Source organism: Peromyscus maniculatus, chromosome 1 (assembly GCF_049852395.1).
Source record: "Peromyscus maniculatus bairdii isolate BWxNUB_F1_BW_parent chromosome 1, HU_Pman_BW_mat_3.1, whole genome shotgun sequence".
NCBI lineage: Eukaryota > Metazoa > Chordata > Mammalia > Rodentia > Cricetidae > Peromyscus > Peromyscus maniculatus.
Genome location: NC_134852.1, coordinates 184093246 through 184113818, shown reverse-complemented (window position 1 = coordinate 184113818; position 20573 = coordinate 184093246). Strand labels below are relative to the sequence as shown.

The 20573-nt window shown below is 40.0% G+C and overlaps 1 protein-coding gene across 6 annotated transcripts in view; it reads right to left on the bottom strand.

The window, feature by feature from the left end:
• A1cf (APOBEC1 complementation factor) overlaps positions 1-20573 on the bottom strand; it is a 77034-nt gene that overhangs the window by 15953 nt on the left and 40508 nt on the right. For all 6 annotated transcript variants that reach the window (XM_042262643.2, XM_076562191.1, XM_042262636.2 and 3 more), the window contains 5 exons: positions 20296-20430; positions 18062-18192; positions 12217-12455; positions 6418-6582; positions 1394-1491 (listed from right to left, as the gene is read on the bottom strand). In XM_042262643.2, the coding sequence (XP_042118577.1) occupies positions 1394-1491; positions 6418-6582; positions 12217-12455; positions 18062-18174 (615 nt within the window). In that variant the 5' untranslated portion in view covers positions 18175-18192; positions 20296-20430. The remainder of the gene's footprint in view (positions 1-1393; positions 1492-6417; positions 6583-12216; positions 12456-18061; positions 18193-20295; positions 20431-20573) is intronic.

Genomic DNA, 20573 nt, shown 5'->3' with positions numbered 1-20573 from the left:
GCTCTGTCTCATTTCAGTATTCTACTAGACTCTCAACTCTTTGACCAACATCTTTCCTTTGATTAGTTTGCATCCTGGACACTACTAGCAGAGCAGTGGCCCATAGACAGTGTTTAGTGCTTATTGGATTGATGTAAATACTACATGGGTCTCTATAGACAAATGAACACAAAGAATGGAGAAGTTGATTTTCCCCTGACCCCACTCTTGATAAGGAGAGGGATTCTAATCCTCCGTGTTGGGAAGAACAAATGCTGAGAGCAGAATGATATTTTTTTGACCAGTGGTCATAAATTACTATATTATAAAGTGGGATAAGTAGAGATAATTGGGACTTGGGAGATATGGTGGTTTGAATGAGAATGCCCCCACAAGCTAATATGCTTTCATGTTTAGTCTCAGTTGATGAAGTATTTGGAAGGATTAGGAAGTATGGCTTTGTTGGAGGAGGTATGTCACTGAGAGTGGCTTTGAGGTTTTAAAAGCCCACACCAGGCCCAGTGTCTCTCTCTGCCTGAAGCCTGCAGACCTGGATGTAAAGCTCTCAGCTACTTCACTAGGACCATACCTGCCTATCTGTTGCATGTTCCCTGCCATAATGATAACAGACTCAGTTCTGAAACTATAAACAAGACTTCATGCTGTACAGATATCTTTCTGTGCACTGTGAATATGTGTTGCTCTCATTGGTTGATAAATAAAGCTGTTTGGCCAATGGTGAGGCAGAATAAAGTTAGGCTGTCCTTTCAAACTGAAGACAGAAATGAAGAAGGGTGGAGTCAGGGGAGACACAGTGAGCCGTGGCCGGGAGAAGCAAGATGTGAGAGAACAGGTAACGCCACAAAGCCATGTGGCAATGCATAGATTAATAGAAATGGGCTGAATTAAATTATAAGAGCTAGCTAGCAAGAAGCCTGAGCCATAGACCACACAGTTCATAATTAATATAAGCCTCTGTATGTTGACTTTATAAGCCGATGCAAGACCGTGGGCGTGAGATATTCAACTCGTCCAGAGACACCTCTGGCTACAACCCCAATTAAATGCTTTCTTTTATAAGAGTTGACTTGGTCATGGTGCTTCCTCACAGCAACAGAACACTAACAAGGATGAGAGAAACATCTTGAAAAACTTCAATCCCTTCTTCCTAAGAAAACTGAGGCTTAGTGACTTGTCCAAGTCAGAAAAAAAAAATTGAGTTGGGGTTTACTACTAGCTATCTTTTTGTTCTTTGTATCTTTTTCTGTTCTCTCTCTTTTGTGCATCACCAAAAGACTGCTCTTGGTGTTGGGCAAAGCTGGGATAAGATGGACTCCTGAGATTACTCTTTGGTATAGCGTGCCCATACCAAGCTTGGATGGAGCCTGTATATTTTTCTTTTCTCCTACATTACCTTGCCATTTAAAGCTTTCATAGCTTCAACCGCGTCTTCTCGGTTACTGAAATGTACAAAAGCATAGTCTCGGATCTTCTTCACCCGTTCCACAGCACCTGTAGATATAATTCCAGCAGCACCATCAGCAAACTTGATACAGTGATGTGATTAGCTTCCAAGTGTGGAAGCACCTTGTGAGACTCCTTTGTGTGTCAAGGTCTAAAATTCTGTGTAGTCAACATGAGCTTTTGCTTACCACAAAAATATTTATAATCTTATTCATTAGAAATAGTTATGAATTATGTTTTCCAATTCCTAGATTATATGACATCGAAGGGTAAGAATAGCATCTTTTTGCATATTATGAAATACAAAAGATAATAATATTCTATAAAGGTAAAGTATTATTAAATTAACTTGAACCCAGTTACTGGTTGTCTTATACACATATATTCAACTTATTTACTTCAAAATACAGTTTTATCTGGTAGGTTCAAAGCAAGGTATAGGAGTAAGAAAATGCAAGTGGAGCTAGAGCAAGGTGATGTGCTTCTGAACGGGGGGGGGGGGGGAGCTACTTCATGCATGGAGAGGAGGTAGTTGTATCCACTGGCTGCTGAAGTCTTCCCCTAGACTCTGTTGTGGAGAAGAAACATTGCTACACAATAATTCATGGGAGTGAGAGAAGGTAGAATTTCCCAGCCTGTCCCCATTGGTCAAATTTCACCCCAGGAGTATAACCCCTGCCTCCAAGTCTAGTTAGTGTGGCTACATGAAATGCCTGATTCCAAGTCCTGTGGTGGAACATTTATCCAAGTCTGCTGGGAAGAGAGGGAAACTCTAGACATGTGGATGAGCACCCTTGATTAATACCTTTAAGTAGAAAAAATGTTGCTTCTAGAAGAACATGTGAAATCAAAATAACATGTCTGTAGTATGGAAAGGTTGGAAAAATTATCTACTAATTGTGACTTGTTTTTGCATACACACAAGGATTTTCTATAAGGACACAAGTTATACCACTGTAGAAATAGCAAAATTAAACAAGATCCATTTTCTCAGAAATGATTAAATTTATACTAGCTCCATTTAAAGAGATCAGAGTAGGTTTCATGTACTAACATGGAAGGATCAAAACCCTACTGTCTGTCTCTAAAATTTGTAACAGGATAAAATATGAGTATCTGTTCTAAGTACCTCAACCAATGTATAAATACACACAAATTCAAGTACACCTGTATCCAGAGATAGATGAAAAAGTAGAGATTGGACTGCAAAGAACGGTTACTTCAGGAATGGAGAGAACTGTTGGGGAGAATGCAAATATCTCAAATATTTATTTTACTTTTAATTACATGCGTATGCATGTCTGTGTCTGCGGTTATGTGCACGTGAGTGCAGGTACCTGTGGAGGCCAGAAGAGGGGGTCAGATCCCAGGGAGCTCAAGCTAGAGGTAGTTGTGAGTCAGCTGATGTGGATGCTGGGAACTGAATTGGAGTCTTCTGCAAGAGCAGCACCAGCTTTTACCACTGGATCATCTCTCCAGCCCCAAGAATGAAAACATTTTAATTGACATAGTTTTATAAATATTAGCCATTTTAATTTAGTTTATTGTGTAAAAACACCCAGAAAGCAGAATAACCTGCTTTCATGTAGAAGGACTGCTGTGTACCTTGATGATAATGTGTGGGGAAAAAAGTAGTTATGCCAAGATGCTTGATGTTATCTTTTAATTGTAGCTGACCAACTCCGTTTTCAAAGCAAACTTTCTCTTTAATTGATGATTAAGTGGAAACTTATTTCACTACCACTTGAGCACACTGGTTATCGTTCAGTTTACATTAACCTGGGTGTCTTTTAAGTGTCTAGGTTTTCTTCAGTTACCCAGAGTTCTCAGAGTCAATGTGATGTCACACTGTTCTCAGGAAGAAGAGGAAGAGGAAAAAAATCCTCTCCTTATCAAAGTTCAGTTCTCTCAGACTCAAGGCCACTAACACGTTTAGTGCCAGTACTCTACCACATGGTTCAATGACTATGAATTGCCATCCATTGGAATAATGGGTGACATGTCATGTAAGGATAGATTTTAAAACATTGCAGTAGTTTGATTCTTTCTTCCCTTTACAGTCATCCATCGGCTTCTTGTGACAGTCATTATACAGAGCAAAATAACATGGCTAGACTGAGAAAATTAAATGAAGGTGCATGAGCCCACAAAGCACAGGGCATATAACCAACTGAGCTTTTGTGTCAGTCTGTTTGCCCCTTAGGCTCCATTCCATGGCTTGTCTTGGTAAATGAGAAGTAAAGAGTTAGCCAGAATGGCCTTCATCCTTCCACTCCACTCTGCTCCTGTGATCTATAGTTTTCCTGAGGAGGGAATAATGTTTGCTTTAGCCACAAAATATATTGCTTTTGCTTACTTCTTGCCTAGTGCCAAGAATACAAGAGCTAGTCTATCAGTAAATACACACAGAACCAAACATTATCAGTACTTCCATGTGCTCCCAGCACTCATATTAATCATGTAGCATTTATGTTGATAATAGATTTGGGTGTTCTGAAATTCTTGCTAATATTCCAATCATTTTGTCTGTTTTGGAGCAATAATATTCAGACACGTCTGCTTACAGAAAGCTTCACTTGTGAACATCTGAGCACAGAAAGTAAATTAGAAGGTAGGGGTTTGGACAACACAACATGGATTTCTTCTGTCTATGAACTAACCAGACTTAACCATACTTAGAGACCAAACAAGAACTAGCATATTCAGGCTTAGATGGTCATAGACTAGCTTCTATATAATAGCAATGGCCATTTGCCTCACTTTAACATACTTCTTCTTAGTTCTTGCAATCATTTCTCATGGGTAGTCCATCAGCAAAGAACTAGATCTGTGATCAGAACACAGGAATTCGGAAGACAGACTGAAGGTATAGTCACCCACCCAGCAGTATTAGCTTCACCAGGGAACTTAAGAAATACAGATGTGTAGACCTAAGCAGATGAAGTAGGCAATCTGTGTTTTCAGCAGCTCTCCAGGTGAGTCTTTTACTGCTGACCAGTGTAAGTAGTCAGATCTCATAGAATGACTATACTTAGAACCACAGCAGACACCCTAGACTACATGAGGACAAAATATTGATGGCCCTGGGTTTTTGTGGCAATTGTCATTTGTTTTTCAGAGTATCAGTGTAACATTTTTTTCCAGGGAAGACAGGGTTCAAATTATATACAGAGTCATATTTTCAGGCTCCTCCAAAAGATCTAAACTTTAAACAGAAAAATTTAATATTTTTCTCTTTCTGCAAATTTTCTAATATAGCCTCAATATACTATATCCTTGCACTGGAGAAGAAATTTGTGGCTTTAATTTTCTTCTCTCCATAGGACAGATATCTGCTAGTTGTTTATATTCCTTTGCAGAAGGTGAAGCAGGATGAGCTATAGATCATACCCATCATTACAGAGCCTGGGGGGTTGTGCTACTGGCCCAATAAGTACTCTGGAAATGAGGGAATACTTTAGGCTGAAGATAAAGAAGGATAACACAGTAATGCTGGGGGTGGTAGTGGTTGGAAACATGGGAGGAGGTAGGGGAGGACAGAGGAAGAAGGAGAGAAGAGACAAGTTGACATTGATTATTTTCTTATAGCTTCTGGGGTACCAGCGTCTAGGCATATCTATCATACATATGCAGACTGGACCAATAACCATTCACTATAAAAAGAAATAGTCTTTTGGCAGTTTCTCATTCTAACCTCTTTAAAAACAAAAGCAATATTTTAATTAGATGGGAAAATAAGTATTATTCACTCTGGGAAAACAAAACATAACCCAGAATGGATGAAACATATGTGTATACATACTCGGTCCTGGGCCTACACAACTGCATCAACTTTCAGCACTCATCTATACATGACTTCTCTTAAACACGAGTTTTCTCTGCATTCCAAGAGTAGGATGACTTAGCTATCACTTTTCTGTAAATTCCTTCCACACACAGCTCACATCTGTTAATTCCTCCCACGGTGCATGGCATGTTGGAGCTACTGAAGGAGAGCAGCTGCATGAATGAATGAGTGAATGGAATGAGAACGGGTGTGGGGGTTCATCAAGTTGTTAAATCTGGGGTCTGCCAGCTGCTAGCTGTGTGACTATTTAGCTACTCTGGGCTCTGTTTTTCATGTATAGAAAATAACAGTCAGCATGAAGGAACCTCCACGATAGGTTTATGAAGGACAATTGGCATGTGATGTGAATATGCCCACTCTAATTCCAGGGGATTTTTTTTTTTGTAATTTCTGTATTACTTATGGATTCACAGTTGTTGGTTTGTAGCCACACCATGATATTCAATGTCAGGAAAGGCAGTGTTCTTGTGGCTGAAGGAAGATAAATGTTTGAGACATCTTTAAAAGGAAAAAAATGTTACTCCTGTCAATTATCTGCAGAGTAAATCATAAGCTTATCATCCAATTATACACATAACATCATATCCACTTATAGGAAACAGACAATCTGAGAGTTTGAAGACTGTCAGAGGCTTAACATGATAGTATCAGAGCCCATGCTTGTCAGAATTCTATAGAACTTGCCAGAAGCCCAAGAATTCTCAGTTGTGGGAAGATGTTTCTATAATAAACACAGGCTGGTGTGACTGAGTATGTTCCCAGACATACTGATGGAAATGACTAGAGATGCTTTGGGTTGTTATCTGGGGTAGGTTGCTATTGCTGCCATGCAGTAGGAATGGACCTTGCATTTTGCTCAGTACTCTGAAATCTACCAGGCTGATTCTTATCACCAAGGATGATTAGTTCCAAAATGTCAGTAGTAAAGAGGTTGGGAAATCTTGAGTTGGTTAGACCTCCAGTAAGAGGCAGGTGTCACTAACATAGTAAATATTTACTTAGTTCTTAGTCTGATGGTTGGACAGATGAGCTAATTAAAGGAAGAACTCATAGAGTAATGGGCAATGGCCTCTGGGATGAGTGTTTTTAAAGTATGTTTTGAAGAAGTAATTGCACATTTGTCCTACCTGGTTTAATACTGTTGAATTCTTTTTCAATCATCTCTTCCGAGGTAGACAGCATAAGGTTCCTTACGTACAGGATTTTCACTGAAGACATCGTGTCTTCATCAACTTCGACTTCTGGCTCTGCCCAGTCTACTGCAATAGGATGTCCCCACAGCTGAATTCTTCCTGTTGACAATGATCAGAAGAATAATTAATTATTTAGAAATCACAACATCATCTCAGTTCATGCTGATGGTCTTTTAAATTGAACTGACCGTTAAGGTCTTAAATGACTAAGACCACTAAAAAAGATTATTATTGATTTTAAGACATTCAAATAATGTAAGAGTTGGATAGAAAAGACTTCTGTGTGACTAGTGGCTTATCGTAATGATTGAATGTAAAGAGAGGTAGGATGTGGTTTGAAATGGAGAAGACGGGAGGAAGTGGTGGGCACATTGGAATCTCAGGACAGCTTTTATAAGGTAGGGGTAGTTTTTAAGGTGAGATAATGAAAGGAGAGAACAGCTAAGAGAGGATTTAGGGCTCAGACACAAGTCTGACTCCATGAAGCATTAAGAGGTCTCTTGGACAGCATCCGCTGTAGTTGGATTATATTGTCTATTAGCCACAGATCAGTACTGAGATATGTAAAAATGAGCAAGGGTGGGTTGGACAAAGCATTCCTTGTTCTCTGTCCCTCATACTTGATCCAATGCTCAGACCAACTGTGTTCCTTCTTCATCCTCTGTCTGAACATGAGCACTTTGGGATCTCACGGAAAACATATTTTTTAAAAATCGTAATTCAGAGAAGACTAAGGGAAAAGTTGATAAGAAATGTGTCTCATATAGAAAGAGTAGTCATTATCCAAGTTAGCACACATTCCTGTACTTCTACAGTGCTAACTTACTGGACGTTTCTCACTGTACTGTGTGTTTCCCATGAGCCTCTCAGTTCTTTCTTATCATGACCTTGTGGAAGGAGGGGGTGATATCCAAATTTTACAGCTTCAAAGTGGGTCATTTGACAAAGGAATTTCCCTTCATTACTCCTCTCCCCTTTGAGTTTTGCCACCCAGCAACCGTATTCCTGGAGGCTCCATGTTGAAGGGGTGGGAAGAGGATGAGAAATGAACTCAATTTCCACATTCTATGGGAAATCTTGGTTGTGTTTTCATTCATTGATTGGAAGCAAGCTGTATCTTGTAGAGAGCACAGAACTTGACAGAACAAAATCAGGTCTCATTAGTGTTGGGAAGGCTTTCTTTGTGTAATTATTATACAGGGGAAGCAAATATCCACCCTTTTATTCCTTAATAACCAATCATGATCTTTGACAGAGGTGCCAAGAGCATACAATACAGAAAGCATTGTCTCTTTAATAAAGAGCACTATGGAGCATTGGGCACAGTGGTACTTGTGAGGCTGAAGCAGGAGGAAATCAAGTTTGAGGTCAGGCTGTGCTAAATAACACAATTTAAAAAGCACAGCAAAATTAGTGGGTAAAGTGGGTATACTAGTCCACCTGTAAAAATCAGGCCTTTATTCTAAACCATATAAAAACAGTAAGCTGGGGCTGGAGAAATGACTCAAGAGTTAAGAGCATTTGCTGCTCTTTTGGATGACCTGCTTTCAATTCTCAAAACCTACGGTGTGGCTCACAGCTGCCTGTTAACTGCGGTTGCAGCGGATCCAGCACCCTCTCTGGCCTCCACAAGTACCAGGCACTCATTTGGTACATAGACATGCATTTAGGCAAGACACTACCATACACAGAAAACAAATAAATTTAAAAAAAAATAGAACTACTAACTCAAATGGATAAAAGACCTACATGTAAGACCTGAAACTATAAGACTACTAGAAGAAAACACAGGATAAACATTTCTTCAGATTGATCTGGGCAATGTTTTTCCTTTTCTTTTTTTTTTTTTAAAATATTTATTATGTATACAGTGTTCTGTCTGCATGTATTTCTGCAGGCAAGAAGAGGGTGCCAGATCTCATTGCAGATGGTTGTGAGCCATCTTGTGGTTGCTGGGAACTGAACTCAGGACCTCTGGAATAGCAGCCAGCTCTCTTAACCTCTGAGCCATCTCTCCAGCCCCCAATGTTTTTTCTTTTGGCAATGATTCCTTTTAAAAGGCACTGGCAATAAAGTAAATAGAGGTAAACAGAGTCAGATGAAACTAAAAAGATTTGCCTCACAAAGGAAACAAGGGTGTGAAGAGATAACCCAAGGAGACTTTTCAGTAGAGGAAAAAAGTTTGAATAAAATGGCAAAATATTAAGTCCAGGTCTCCTTGTCTGTGAGCCTTTGGTTTGGAAGCTTTGGCTACTGGCTAGTGCACTATGGGAAAGCTTCAACATGGAAAAGCATCCATTACTTTAATAGATTCAGCAATTTCTAGATTTTTACACAGTCTTTCTCACTCAGAAGCTAGCATCCAAATGTTGAAATTTTCTAGAGGACTAACCCCAATACTATTTTGTTTTGTATTTAAGAATGTATGCAGGAATTTAGGACCCAGAAATAAACTGAAAACCCATTGGTACCTAATTATTGACAAAGGTGTCAAAAACATTCAGTGGGGGGAGGGGGAGAAAGGTGGAGGGGAGAAAGGAAAGAAGGGAGGGAGGGAGGATGTGGTGATATTTTATTTTTGCTGAAATGTGGTGATATTTTATTTGTATGTTAATAAATAAAGTTTGCCTGGAGATCAGAGGTCATAGCGAGGCATAAACAAAAGTCAGGCAGTGGTAGCACACGTCCTTAATCCGATCACATGGCAGGCAGAGTCTCTGTGTGGTCAAGGACACAGCCAAGTGGTGACCTGAACCTTTAATCCTAGTACCAACCATAGAGACCTGGAGGTCTGTATAGACAGGCTGTGAAGAAGAAGTGAGGTGGCTGGGCTAAGAGCCAATGAGAAGGCAGAACAGCAAGGCAATAAAGGCACAGGTTAGACAGGAAGAAGCTCTCTCTTGGGAAGCTACAGCGATGTGGTGAGCTAAGGTTACTTGATGGCTATCACCGTTTCTCTGATTTCTATGGCTTTCAACCCTGTATTTGACTCTGTGTTTCTTATTTAATAAGACTTTAGAAATTTGTCTACCGAAGGAAGGAAGGAAGGAAGGAAGGAAGGAAGGAAGGAAGGAAGGAAGGAAGGAAGGAAGGAAGGAAGCTGTTTCAAAAAGCAGTGCTGGAAAAACTGGATATCCAGAAGAATAAAATTTGATTCATACCTTTCTCCCTGTACCCCCCCCCCCGCCCCAAATCAACAAGAAAAATCAACTCAAAGTGAATCAAAAACCTTATTTTGAAACATAAAACTACTAGAGGAAAACATAGGGAATACACCTCAAAATATGGATGCAGGCAAGAACTTTCAGAACAGAGTCTCAGTGGCTCAGGAACTGGCCCCAAGAATCAGCAAATGAGATCATAAAAAAATTAAGAAGTTTCTGCATGCCCAAAGAAACTATCAGTAGAGCAAGCAGGCAGCCCATGGGATGGTAAAATTCATTACCATCTGAAATACTTCAGAAAGATGGCTAATATTCAGAAAAGAAAACTGCAAAAACTAAACACTCCCCCAAACTGCCAGTCAGCAAGAGTGCTAATGAACAGAAACAAAAGACAAGAAACAAAACAAAATAAGACAACAAACAGCAAATGGCCATAAGTAGTTTTAAAAGCATTCAACATCCCTCATACCAGGAAAACATATACTAAGACTGCTTTGAGGTAGCACCAGACTGGATAATATCACGACATCTGACAGCAAATGCTGGCAAGCGTGTGGGGAAAGAAGAGTCATTACTCACTGCTGATGGGAATACAAACTACAATAACCATTATGGAAATCGGTATGGAGGTTTCTCAAAAAGTTAAAAAGAGAACTACCATGTTGTCCTGCTCCAGCACTCCTAGGAATGTACTGAAAGAACTCCGTATTCTACTGGAGATATCGGCATGTTTTTTGTTGCTCTATTCATGATATTAAGGAACAAGAAACAGCCTAGATATTCATCAACAGATGAATGGACAATGGAAGTATGGTATGGATATGCAATGGAATTTTATTCAGCTGTAAAGGAAAATGAAATTAGGGAATTTGGAGAACAATGGATGGATCTTGTGCTGTTTAGTTTTGGTCAACTTGATGGAAACTAGAGACATCCAGGAAGAGGGTGTCTCAATTAAGAAACTGTCTCTATCACGTTGGCTCGTGGGCATGTCTGGGGAGAATTTTCTTCATTGCTAGTTGATAGAGGAGAGCCTAGCCCGCTGTGGGTGGGGTGGGGATGTCACCCCTGGACACATGGTCTTAGGTTATATAAAAGAGGAAGCTGGACATGATCCAGCAAGCAGGCCAGGAAATAGTGTTTCTCTGAGACCCCCGTTTTCATTTCTGCCTCTAAGGTCCTGCTTTTGATGGGCTGTGTGAAACCTTTGAGCCAAGTGAACCCTTTCCTCCCCTAGTTGATTTTGGTCAGTATTTTATCACAGCCACAGAGAAGCAACCTGGAAAATCTGGTATTAAATAGGGGGACCCAAACTCAGAAAGACACAAACTGGGTTTTCTCTCACATACAGACCCTAACTTGGAATGTGTATGCACGTGTCTGAGAATAAGTAGGGCAAAAGAACACATGTGATTTGAGAGTGGAGAAAGGCTAGGGAGAGGTTATGTAGGGGAACCAGAGGAGGGAAAGAAAAAGAAGATGGGGGGAGGGGGTAATCTAATAAAACACTCTGAAAAATGCCACAGTGATATCTAATGCCTTGTGTACTAATTTAAGAAGAAATGTATGCAAGGCTAGGACATAGCTGGATTCTAGAGAGCTCCCTCTGTTAACCAACAGCACCTAAAAAAAAAAAAAGCACAACCAAGAAAAACTGTATAAGGGCAAACTAAATCCAGACCTTTGTTGCTCAGCCCCCACCTCCAATCTGGTGGCTCTCACAGTTTTCATAAGAAGAGAGGACCGTGAGGCCACTGTAGATCAGTGGTTCTCAACCTGTGGGTCAGGACCCCTAGAGGGTCCCTTATCAGACATTTACATTACAATTCATGGCAGTAGCAAAATTACAGTTATGATGTAGCAACAAAATAATTGTATGATTGTTGGTCATCACAGCATGAGGAACTGTATTAAAGGGTCGCAGCACTAGGAAGGTTGAAAACTGCTGATCCAGTTAGTTTTTGCCATTAATATGAATTCATGTCAGCATCTGACTGTGGAAGTTTTAGTGAATATTTTACAGTCAACTAAAGACCTTTGAATATTTGCCTGCATTGGTCTGACCCAGACAGTGTTGTTAGGTTATTAAACTCTGGAATTGATGTGGGTGCCCACATGTGTCTGAGGTGTCTGAGAAAAATGCTTATGTTTCTTCTGTCCAATTAGATGGCAATGATTTAGAAACTGGGAAGCACATTGATAGCATGCCTGTCAGTTGCCCTTGGGATGGTGTACTACAGGCTGATGTGTGTCTACACTGTGATAGGTTGAACATAGCCCAATTCTAACTAGCCTGTCAGCTTAATCTACATGCAGCTATATCTATGATGAATTTGATTTGTTTAATCATAAGAAGACTCTTCACTGAGGATGCTCTGTAGGGTTGCTATTGATCATTGTTCTCCTGATGAACTGATGTGTAACTTTCCAAAGCACATCTGTGAAAACTTTAGGGAATTGAATCAACTATGAGAAAGATGAGCAAGATGAAGAGCTTAAAGGCAGCCTAGCGAGGAAGCTCAAATACTGCAGGCAGAGGCACACAGCACTGCTCAGGAGGGATGCTCACCTGGCAGTAGCCTCCTCCTAGCCATGGCGGCTGCACGGTGACTCTCATACTCCACAAAGGCAAATCCCCGGTTTTTGGTTTTATCTGCTGCACTTGGGTAGACGATGACATCAACAACTCCTTCTGTGACCTTTTTCATCTCTGATAAGATTTCTTCTCTCTTCTTGGTTTTGGGGATTCCTCCCACAAACAGCCGGCAGTTGTCCACACTGGCACAGACCCCTAGGAGACGCCCATTCCTAAGCGAAGGAAGGGTGGAAGCGTTTTCATAGGTAAGAATCCGTGTGTAATGGAGGATGGTGGCAAAGGATGTTTCAATATAGACTGATCCCACCCGCTTCACCATCCCCACCCCACCCCCAGCACAGTTTTCTTTGGTGGTACCAGGGCGTAAAAACAGGGCCTTGCAGTATGTCATAGATTTGGCCACTGATCTATATATGCAGTCCTGACCCCCAATCTAAACCAAATTGAAAAGAGCCAGCAAGATTGTTCAGTGCGTAGAGGTGCCTGTTAATAAGCCTGTTGATCTGAGTTCTACCTCTGGACTCACATGGTGGAAGGCTAGAAGGAATTCCCATAAGCTGTCCTCTGACCTACACACTCATGGTACACATGCGTACACACAAAGTAAATAAAATAAAGTAAAATAGAAATGGTCTCTCGTCTGTTATACATTTTCTTATGTTAGCTTAGCTGTCCCATACAAAGGAGCCTTCAAGATGAGCAAAATAAATGTTATTTCTGTTCTATAGACAATGAACTTGAGATTCCAAGAAATTAAGTGATTTGGTGAGGTTCTTATTGACTTTGAGGGGTGAAACTGGCCCTGGGCCTCTGTTTATTCTACCTGTGGCATTAGTAAGGTGAAGGGTGCCTTCACTGGCACAGATAGCAGACAAACTTTGAATGTACATAACTGTTGACTCAACAGTGCTCCTCTGGAATAGACCCTAACAGACAGAGGTGAGGCCCAGGCCATAGGTATGAAGATGATCACCATCAATTAAAATATCCAAACTGTGAATGAACAGTGTCTCAGAAGACAGAGATGTTCTAAAGCAGCTTTGTTGAGATGATATTATCTTGTGTCTGGACATTGCCTTGTTGCATACCATAGTATTAGTCCTGGCTCTTTTAAAATACTTTCCTGGTTTTATGTGTATGAGTATTGTGTCCACACATATGTGCAGAAGAAGGTCTTGGCTCTCCTGGGACTGGCATTTTAGACAGTTGTTAACCACCATGTGGGTGCTGGAAACCAAATCCAGACAGTCAGCAAGAATAGCCAGTGCTTCTAACAGCTGACCCATGGTTCTTGATCACTCGGTGCCAATGAACAATTGTCAGGTCATCCAAAAATGCCTTCTTCTTTCTAACTGCCTTTTAAGAGTGAACATTGTTGCTTCTGACTGAGAAGATCTAGTGAAGAGAAGACAGACTTTCATACTGGAGGATGAAAGCCACTAACAATAGTAACATAGAAGCATGTTTGGCAATTAAAAAGCACTCTATGTCACACTGCTCAGGTTTTACATCACACTGCTCAGGTTTTTTTTTAAAATGAAGAATATAAGAATAAATACATGGTGCCATTCTGTTTTTAAAACTATGTAGAAAATCTGGAAAGACAATCAAATTTCAACATATTATCTTAGGCACCAGGGTTGTGGATGAATTTGCCTTTTGATATTTTCTATATGTTAAATATTAGGCTGTGGGTTTTATAAACAGCTCGAATTACTGAAAACAATGAGACATCCTTAACAAAACCTCCTTGTTTGTCACGAGTAAAAGGTCTTTAGGCGAGTATGAGACCGGTCTGATTCTCTTGGAACTATCGGCTCTTGGTTATCAGGGGTCAGTCTGATGATTGCTTCTCTTTTGCTGAAAGCCAAGGGCAGGAGTCAGACTTGACAAACCCATCTCACTCTGCCAATGTTTCACAGAGAATGCAGTTTCTTGGGTAGGGGGTTAATAAAGTGGTCTTCCTGTTGTCGTTGTATATTTTATTATTTCATTCTATTTTATTTACACAGGAGTTCAGGCTAGTCCCAGACTCACTATATAGCCAACTATGATCTTGAACTCTCAATTCTTCTCCCTCCCTGTCTCAAGTGCTGGGATTGCAATTGTATACTGGTTTATGTGGTCCCTGGATTAAAATTCCGGCTTTGTACATGCTAGGCTCTACCAAATGAGTTTCATCTCTAGTCTTTAAATTTTCCTTAAGAAAGCATAGACACCCCTCTCACTTATTTAGAGATCATATTTTTGATGGTTAGTGGGCTGTTCTGGTATCAGTTGCTAGCAGGAGGAATCTAGAGCTTCTAAATTGTGTGACTGGCCAACATCCTTTCCCAGAATTGCCTGGAGACAAAATACAATTTCTCACAAGCTTAGGGCATGACTTTAATGTCTCCAGAAGCCGGGCACTCAGAAGATGTTCAGTGAATATTTGATGGGGAGGAAGATGATATGATAACTGTGGGTCTTTTCTGGGTAATAGCCTCATCCATCCCCTGAGAAATAGTGTCTGACAGCAAATGTTATTGTTCCTTTCTGGAAGAAAGGATTTCTCTCTGGCAGATGGACCAAGGCAGAGTGGGATTTCTGACGATAGTTCTTGGCCTCTTCTTCTGACTAGTTCATGTTGAATTTATTCCACCTCCTCCTTGGTAAAAGTTCTCTGTTTAGCTTGCTTCTGGCTTCTCATTGGAGATGGCCTGTGATCTTGGCCACTTTCTCTTTCTAAATTCTTTATCACATTTTTTTCTCATTCTTTCCTCCCCACTTACCACTACCACAATTGCCAGTTAGCTTACATAGCACCTGGTCCTTTGAGGTGCAGAGATTTAAGTACTTTATCTTAGTTTATTTCTATGACATCTTGTGAGTTTTATAGAAAAGACAGTGAGATTCAAGATACTGTTAATGAACAGCCACCCTGGCAGCCTATGGTGTTTATTTTCCATACCTTATTTATTTTCAATAGTATTGGCAGGCCCCAGTGGGTAACTATGGGTTGAGTAGATACAGCAAGCTATCAATCTCCTACACAACCAAGTCCATGTACATTTCAACTCAAAAGGCACTTTGGGGTAGCTTTTACTGATAATGTGTCCATATTTCACAGAAAACTGAGGGATAGGGCTCTTCCCATCACTGAAACCATATAACTAGGATATCTGAATTCTGTTTGAGTGGCTACCTTAATCTATCTGAACTGCTTTTTAAAAAAAAGGTATAGTTTTTAATTTGTTTTTTTAAAATATTTATTTATTTCTTTTTATGTATATATGTGAATACCTTAATGTATGTATATGTACCATATTTGTGTCTGGTGCCTATCAGGCCATAGATGAGGTAAGATCTCCCAGAATTGGAGTTACATACAGGTGTAATTCTCCATGTGGGTGCTGGGAACTGAACTCAGGTCTTCTCCAAGAACATCAGGTGGTCTTTAACCACTGAGCTATCTCTCCAGCCCCCGAATATTTTTATTTGTAATTTCATTATAACAATATTCTTTTAAAAAGTAACTCTGATATTAAAAAGCAAGGTTAAATTATAGCTTTGCATAGCCCTTTCCATATTTGTCAGTGTATATTATTTTTGTATGATGTTTCAAACATCTCTGTGTAAGGTCACCAAGTACAAGGATAAAAGTGATGCTCTGAGAAGTCAAAGGATTTTACCAAAGGTTCCTGACTGTGAATACAGTTCTATACACCACATAGATTTCTTTTGGGTTCATAGAAGTATGTGTGGGAGGGAAGGCCTATTTGCTCTTCCTCTCAGATTGTTCTAGAATCCAACCTGAGGATTGACTAAAGTAAAGGTTGCCACACCCAGTCATTCTTCATGTTGCTAAAGCTGGATGATGGCATCGCAGTCCTTTAATCCAAGCACTCTTGAGGCAGAGGCAAGGAGATCTCTGTGAGTTCAATGCCAGCCTGGGCTACAGAGTTCTAGGACAGCCAAGGCTAGTTGTTAATTGCTTCACAGAATGATGAGGATGCTTGTAACTTAATGTACTTTCGTATAAGTAGGGAAACCATTAGAGAGAACACCACTCTGTCAGTGTTTATCAGATTTAAGATTCTGTCAATTTTAAGTTTCATCTGCATTATAGAAAGGGGTTAAATGTGGAAAACTGGATCCTGTTCTTGGTTACTACGTTCTGAAGTTTTCAAAATTCTTTGAATTGTCTCTACAATTAAACCCAGGAAATGAATGAAATCTTCACCTTATAGATTAAAGTTGGGGCTGGAGAGCTGCATTAATGGGTGGAGCACGTACTGCTCTTGTAGAGGACCTAATTTGGTTCCCAGCATCCATGTAGGATGGCTTACAACCACCTGTAAGTCTAGCCATGGTACATCAGATGCCTTTTCTAGAATTTGTAGGCATACACACACACACACACACACACACACATACACACACACACACACCACACACACTCACACACTTAAAATAAAGTAAATCTTAAATGAATAAAAATGGGTTGCAAAGAAGCTAAACTACTTGCTGGCCCTTAAGTGAAGGTTGTTGATCCAGAGATTTGCTGTTTCACTGGTCCTCCCAGATGGCCCGGGGCTTTCTTTAAAAAAGGTTTTATGGCAGGTTTTGTCTCAAGTGTAGTTTAGAACTCAGTTTTATAAAAACAGATTATTGGTTCTACAGCACCAGTTATGTCCTGGCGCCCTCCTGTGCCCCATGCTTTTAGATGACATAGAAATGTTGTAACTCTGACCCTTCTCCTGCCTCCACTTTCATAAATTCACCCTGTATCTTTCCTTGGGTGTCTAATGTGCATCTTTAAGATCAAATGCCTCAAGTAAACCTTTTGCATGCTTCCCGCTTTTCCCCAGTTTCTCTATCCCAACCGCACACCATTCTCACAGATACTTGGATCCAAACCCCATGCTATGGCCCCCAATTCTGGATGTGCTCACACTAGAAATTCCATATCTAGTCATCATGTTCCCCTCTTCCAGCTTCCCCAATATGTCTAGTTCTTAACCCTTTTTGTCCCCTTTGCTCATGATCCCTCATCAAGTCTCTGTCTAGATCTAAAGTGTGCCTCACCCTTCTGCATGGTTTCCCTCTTTCTGCCTCTGTTCTACCAGTTTGCTGTCTGCCCAGCAGCCATAATAGTGCTTTAAGACACATAAAGCTGACTAAAATTCTTTTCTTATTCCAGGTCTTTCTATCAATAAATTCAGATTCCTCAGCAGGACTGACATTCTCCAGCTCCCTTTAACCATCTTCTCCCCTTCCCCTTCTGGATTTTTCTTCCTGTCTGTCAAACATCAAGTTTGTTCTAATTTTAGGAATTTTGTGTTTGCTATTTGTCGCTTTCCCCCCCTTAATAACCTGGTTTGGGGTCTGACTATCTTAACTGAATTTTTCATCCAAATATCAGATCAAATTTCACTTTCACAGGCAATATTTTCTTAAAATGGCCAAATTCAAGTAACATTTTCTTCACACAACCTATCCCACCTTGGTTTTATATTTTTCAAATTCTTTATTTCATTTTTTGCATTGTCTTTTATGGGGACAGAGAGTACCTTGATACAGTTCTAATCTCCCGAGCAGTATTGAGTACATATTAATGAAATTAGTTAATCAATAAATTTTATCTCTGTGAACTTTAGCACCTCATACAGTCATGAAATTAAATAAATGTTTAGCCAGATCATTTTCACCAAAGAAACATCTAGCTTTTTATTCCTAGTTTGGCTAGCATGTGCACATTCTCTATTAAATAAACAATCGAAAACAGACGTAGGTGAATTTCTGGATTCAGCTTGAGTCTCGAAGATGAGGAACTTACCGAATTTCGTAGTTATTAAGTTGCTTGATTGCATTCTTGGCTTCCTGCTTATTTGAGAATGTTACAAACGCATAGCCTCTGTTGTTACCATTAAAATCCATCATCATTCTCATTTCATAAATTTTACCAATCTGCGATGAATAGAAACAGAATATTTCTATTTACATATTTATACTCCCAGATGAATGTGCATGCACACATACATGTGCACACACAGGCACACAAAGATACTTGCTGAACTGCCTCCTGCCATGTTTGGCATTTGCATCATGGGGAATGGTTTGCATACTTTTATGGTGGCTTCAGATTAATTATCTAACTCACGGGAAAAGCCAAGTTAAATAAAGAAAATATAGACAAATGGCATTTCAGCCTCAGCTAACAAAACGTGCTTTTGGCTGAGCAAATGACCTTTTGTCATACAACTTGGAGATTTATGTAATGTCCCAGGGAGCCCAAAATGCATTTGTCATCTGAAGTACAGTTTCTTTATAGATTTGCTCATGCCTTTTGATTTGTCTTCTAATGTCTCCATGGATTGACCTCTACTTGGTTATAGTCTGCCACTGACATTTAAAACAGGAAACAAGGATACTCATTTGGGACCTTGCTAAACTAACTTCCTGGCCGTCGTTTCCCACTGCCATGATGTCAGGATAAATACAGTGTATTTCATAGGGAGGCCTCTTATATTGGCAATTTCTAGGTTGAAAATGAATGCTAGCCTCAATACAACTGGCAGAGGACCAGAACCTCAGCAAAAGAGCGCTTGCTCTCTCCATTCTATCACCCTTCTGCTTACCCTTGCTCTCCTTCTTCTGCGCTCCAGCTATCCTGAACTAATCCAACCTAAGTGGCTTATTACCCCTAGCTTTTGTAAGCAGGGTGGTTCAAATACGCACAGTAGGCATGTGGGAGGAGATGCCAGTAAGCCTGTCAGTTACTTCAGTTCTTGGCTGCCCTCTGCTTTGCCTTACTCTACTCAACTCCAAAGAGCTCGTTCAGGAGCATCTATTTCTTCTTGATGAAAGAGTGAACATTTTTTCCTGTTTCATGTGTTACCCATTCTCATTTCCATGTTAAGAATTAAAAAAGTGTATAGTATTTTTGGTATGCTATTTGAGATTCTGTGTATAAAACCAGTGGCTCTGACCCAGAGGCTGTACATGGTGACAATTGACTTTTGTCATTTAGGGGAAGAGCCAAATTCTCATGCTAAATGTGCTTGCTGGAAAAACATACCTGGCAAAGTATTAAAAATTAACTTTAAGATTGTACTTTTTTTCTATAATTTTGAGTTTAGTATCAAAATGCCAATTGGAACTAGGGAAATGTTTTCCTTAGTAATCATATAAAGACACTGAGTAACCACGCTCTTAATCTGTTCAGTGCATTAAGTAAGATAATCAATTCTACTTGCAGAAGAAAATTTTATTTGAATCAATATGTATAGATACAAATTTAAGCCATGACCATCATACATAATTCCTTATATGAAATACTGTACTTTATAAAGTCATATTAAGATGTCAAGTTGGAGCAGTATCTTGATGGATTGCTACACTGTTCTGTATTGTTAGATATATTGAATTTGCAGTGATTCAGCTAACAGGAGAGAGATGGGGGATATGAATTTGAGAGTTGTCAGCAATGGTCTTTCAACTTATCAGTTCAAAAGACAAAGAGCTGGGCAAAGGCACTAATAATAAAGGAACAGTCATTAACAGATGGGAAAATTTATCACGGTCCATGTTTGGTGTGAGAGATGTGGGAGAGAATCATCAAACCGGGCACACTGAGACGGCCCAATGGGTGAAGTACTTGCCGCATCAGCATGAGGACCTATGTAAAGCCAGATGCAGTAGCACAAATCTGTAATCCCAGGGCTCCTACAGGGAGCTGGGAGGCCAAGACAGGAGAAATCTGCAAGCTCATGAGTCAGCTAGCCTTGTAATATGCAGCGGTGAACAAGAGAGCTCGACTCAAACAAAATAAAATGTGAAGACAGACACTGATGCTGTCCTCTGATCACCACACATATTGTGTTGCATTCATCCACACTCAAGCACATGAACATAAATACACACACACACACACACACACACACACACACACACACACACACTGTATACATACATTTTACACAGAGATTTTTAAAAAGTTGAAAAATAGAAAAAGTAAACTAAAGAGAATAATAATTTTCTCCTAGAAGAAGAAATTAAATTTGGACTCACTTTTTCACACAATGGTATGAGTTCATCCTCAAAAAGGTCCCGGGGAAGTTTTCCAATAAAAATCTCACAGCCCCTTTCTGGGGGCGCAGCATCCCAGCCTGGTGGAGGACCACCGTACTTTCTTTGTCCATTTTCCTGTGTGTCCAGGGAGGATGGTATATGAAGGAGAGAAGAAAACATCAAAACCTTTAGTTTGTTTTCCTTATTTAAAAAAATCATTTTAGTTAAGGACTATTTTAGGAAATATTTGTCATTGTCAAGTAATAGTAGATAACCTT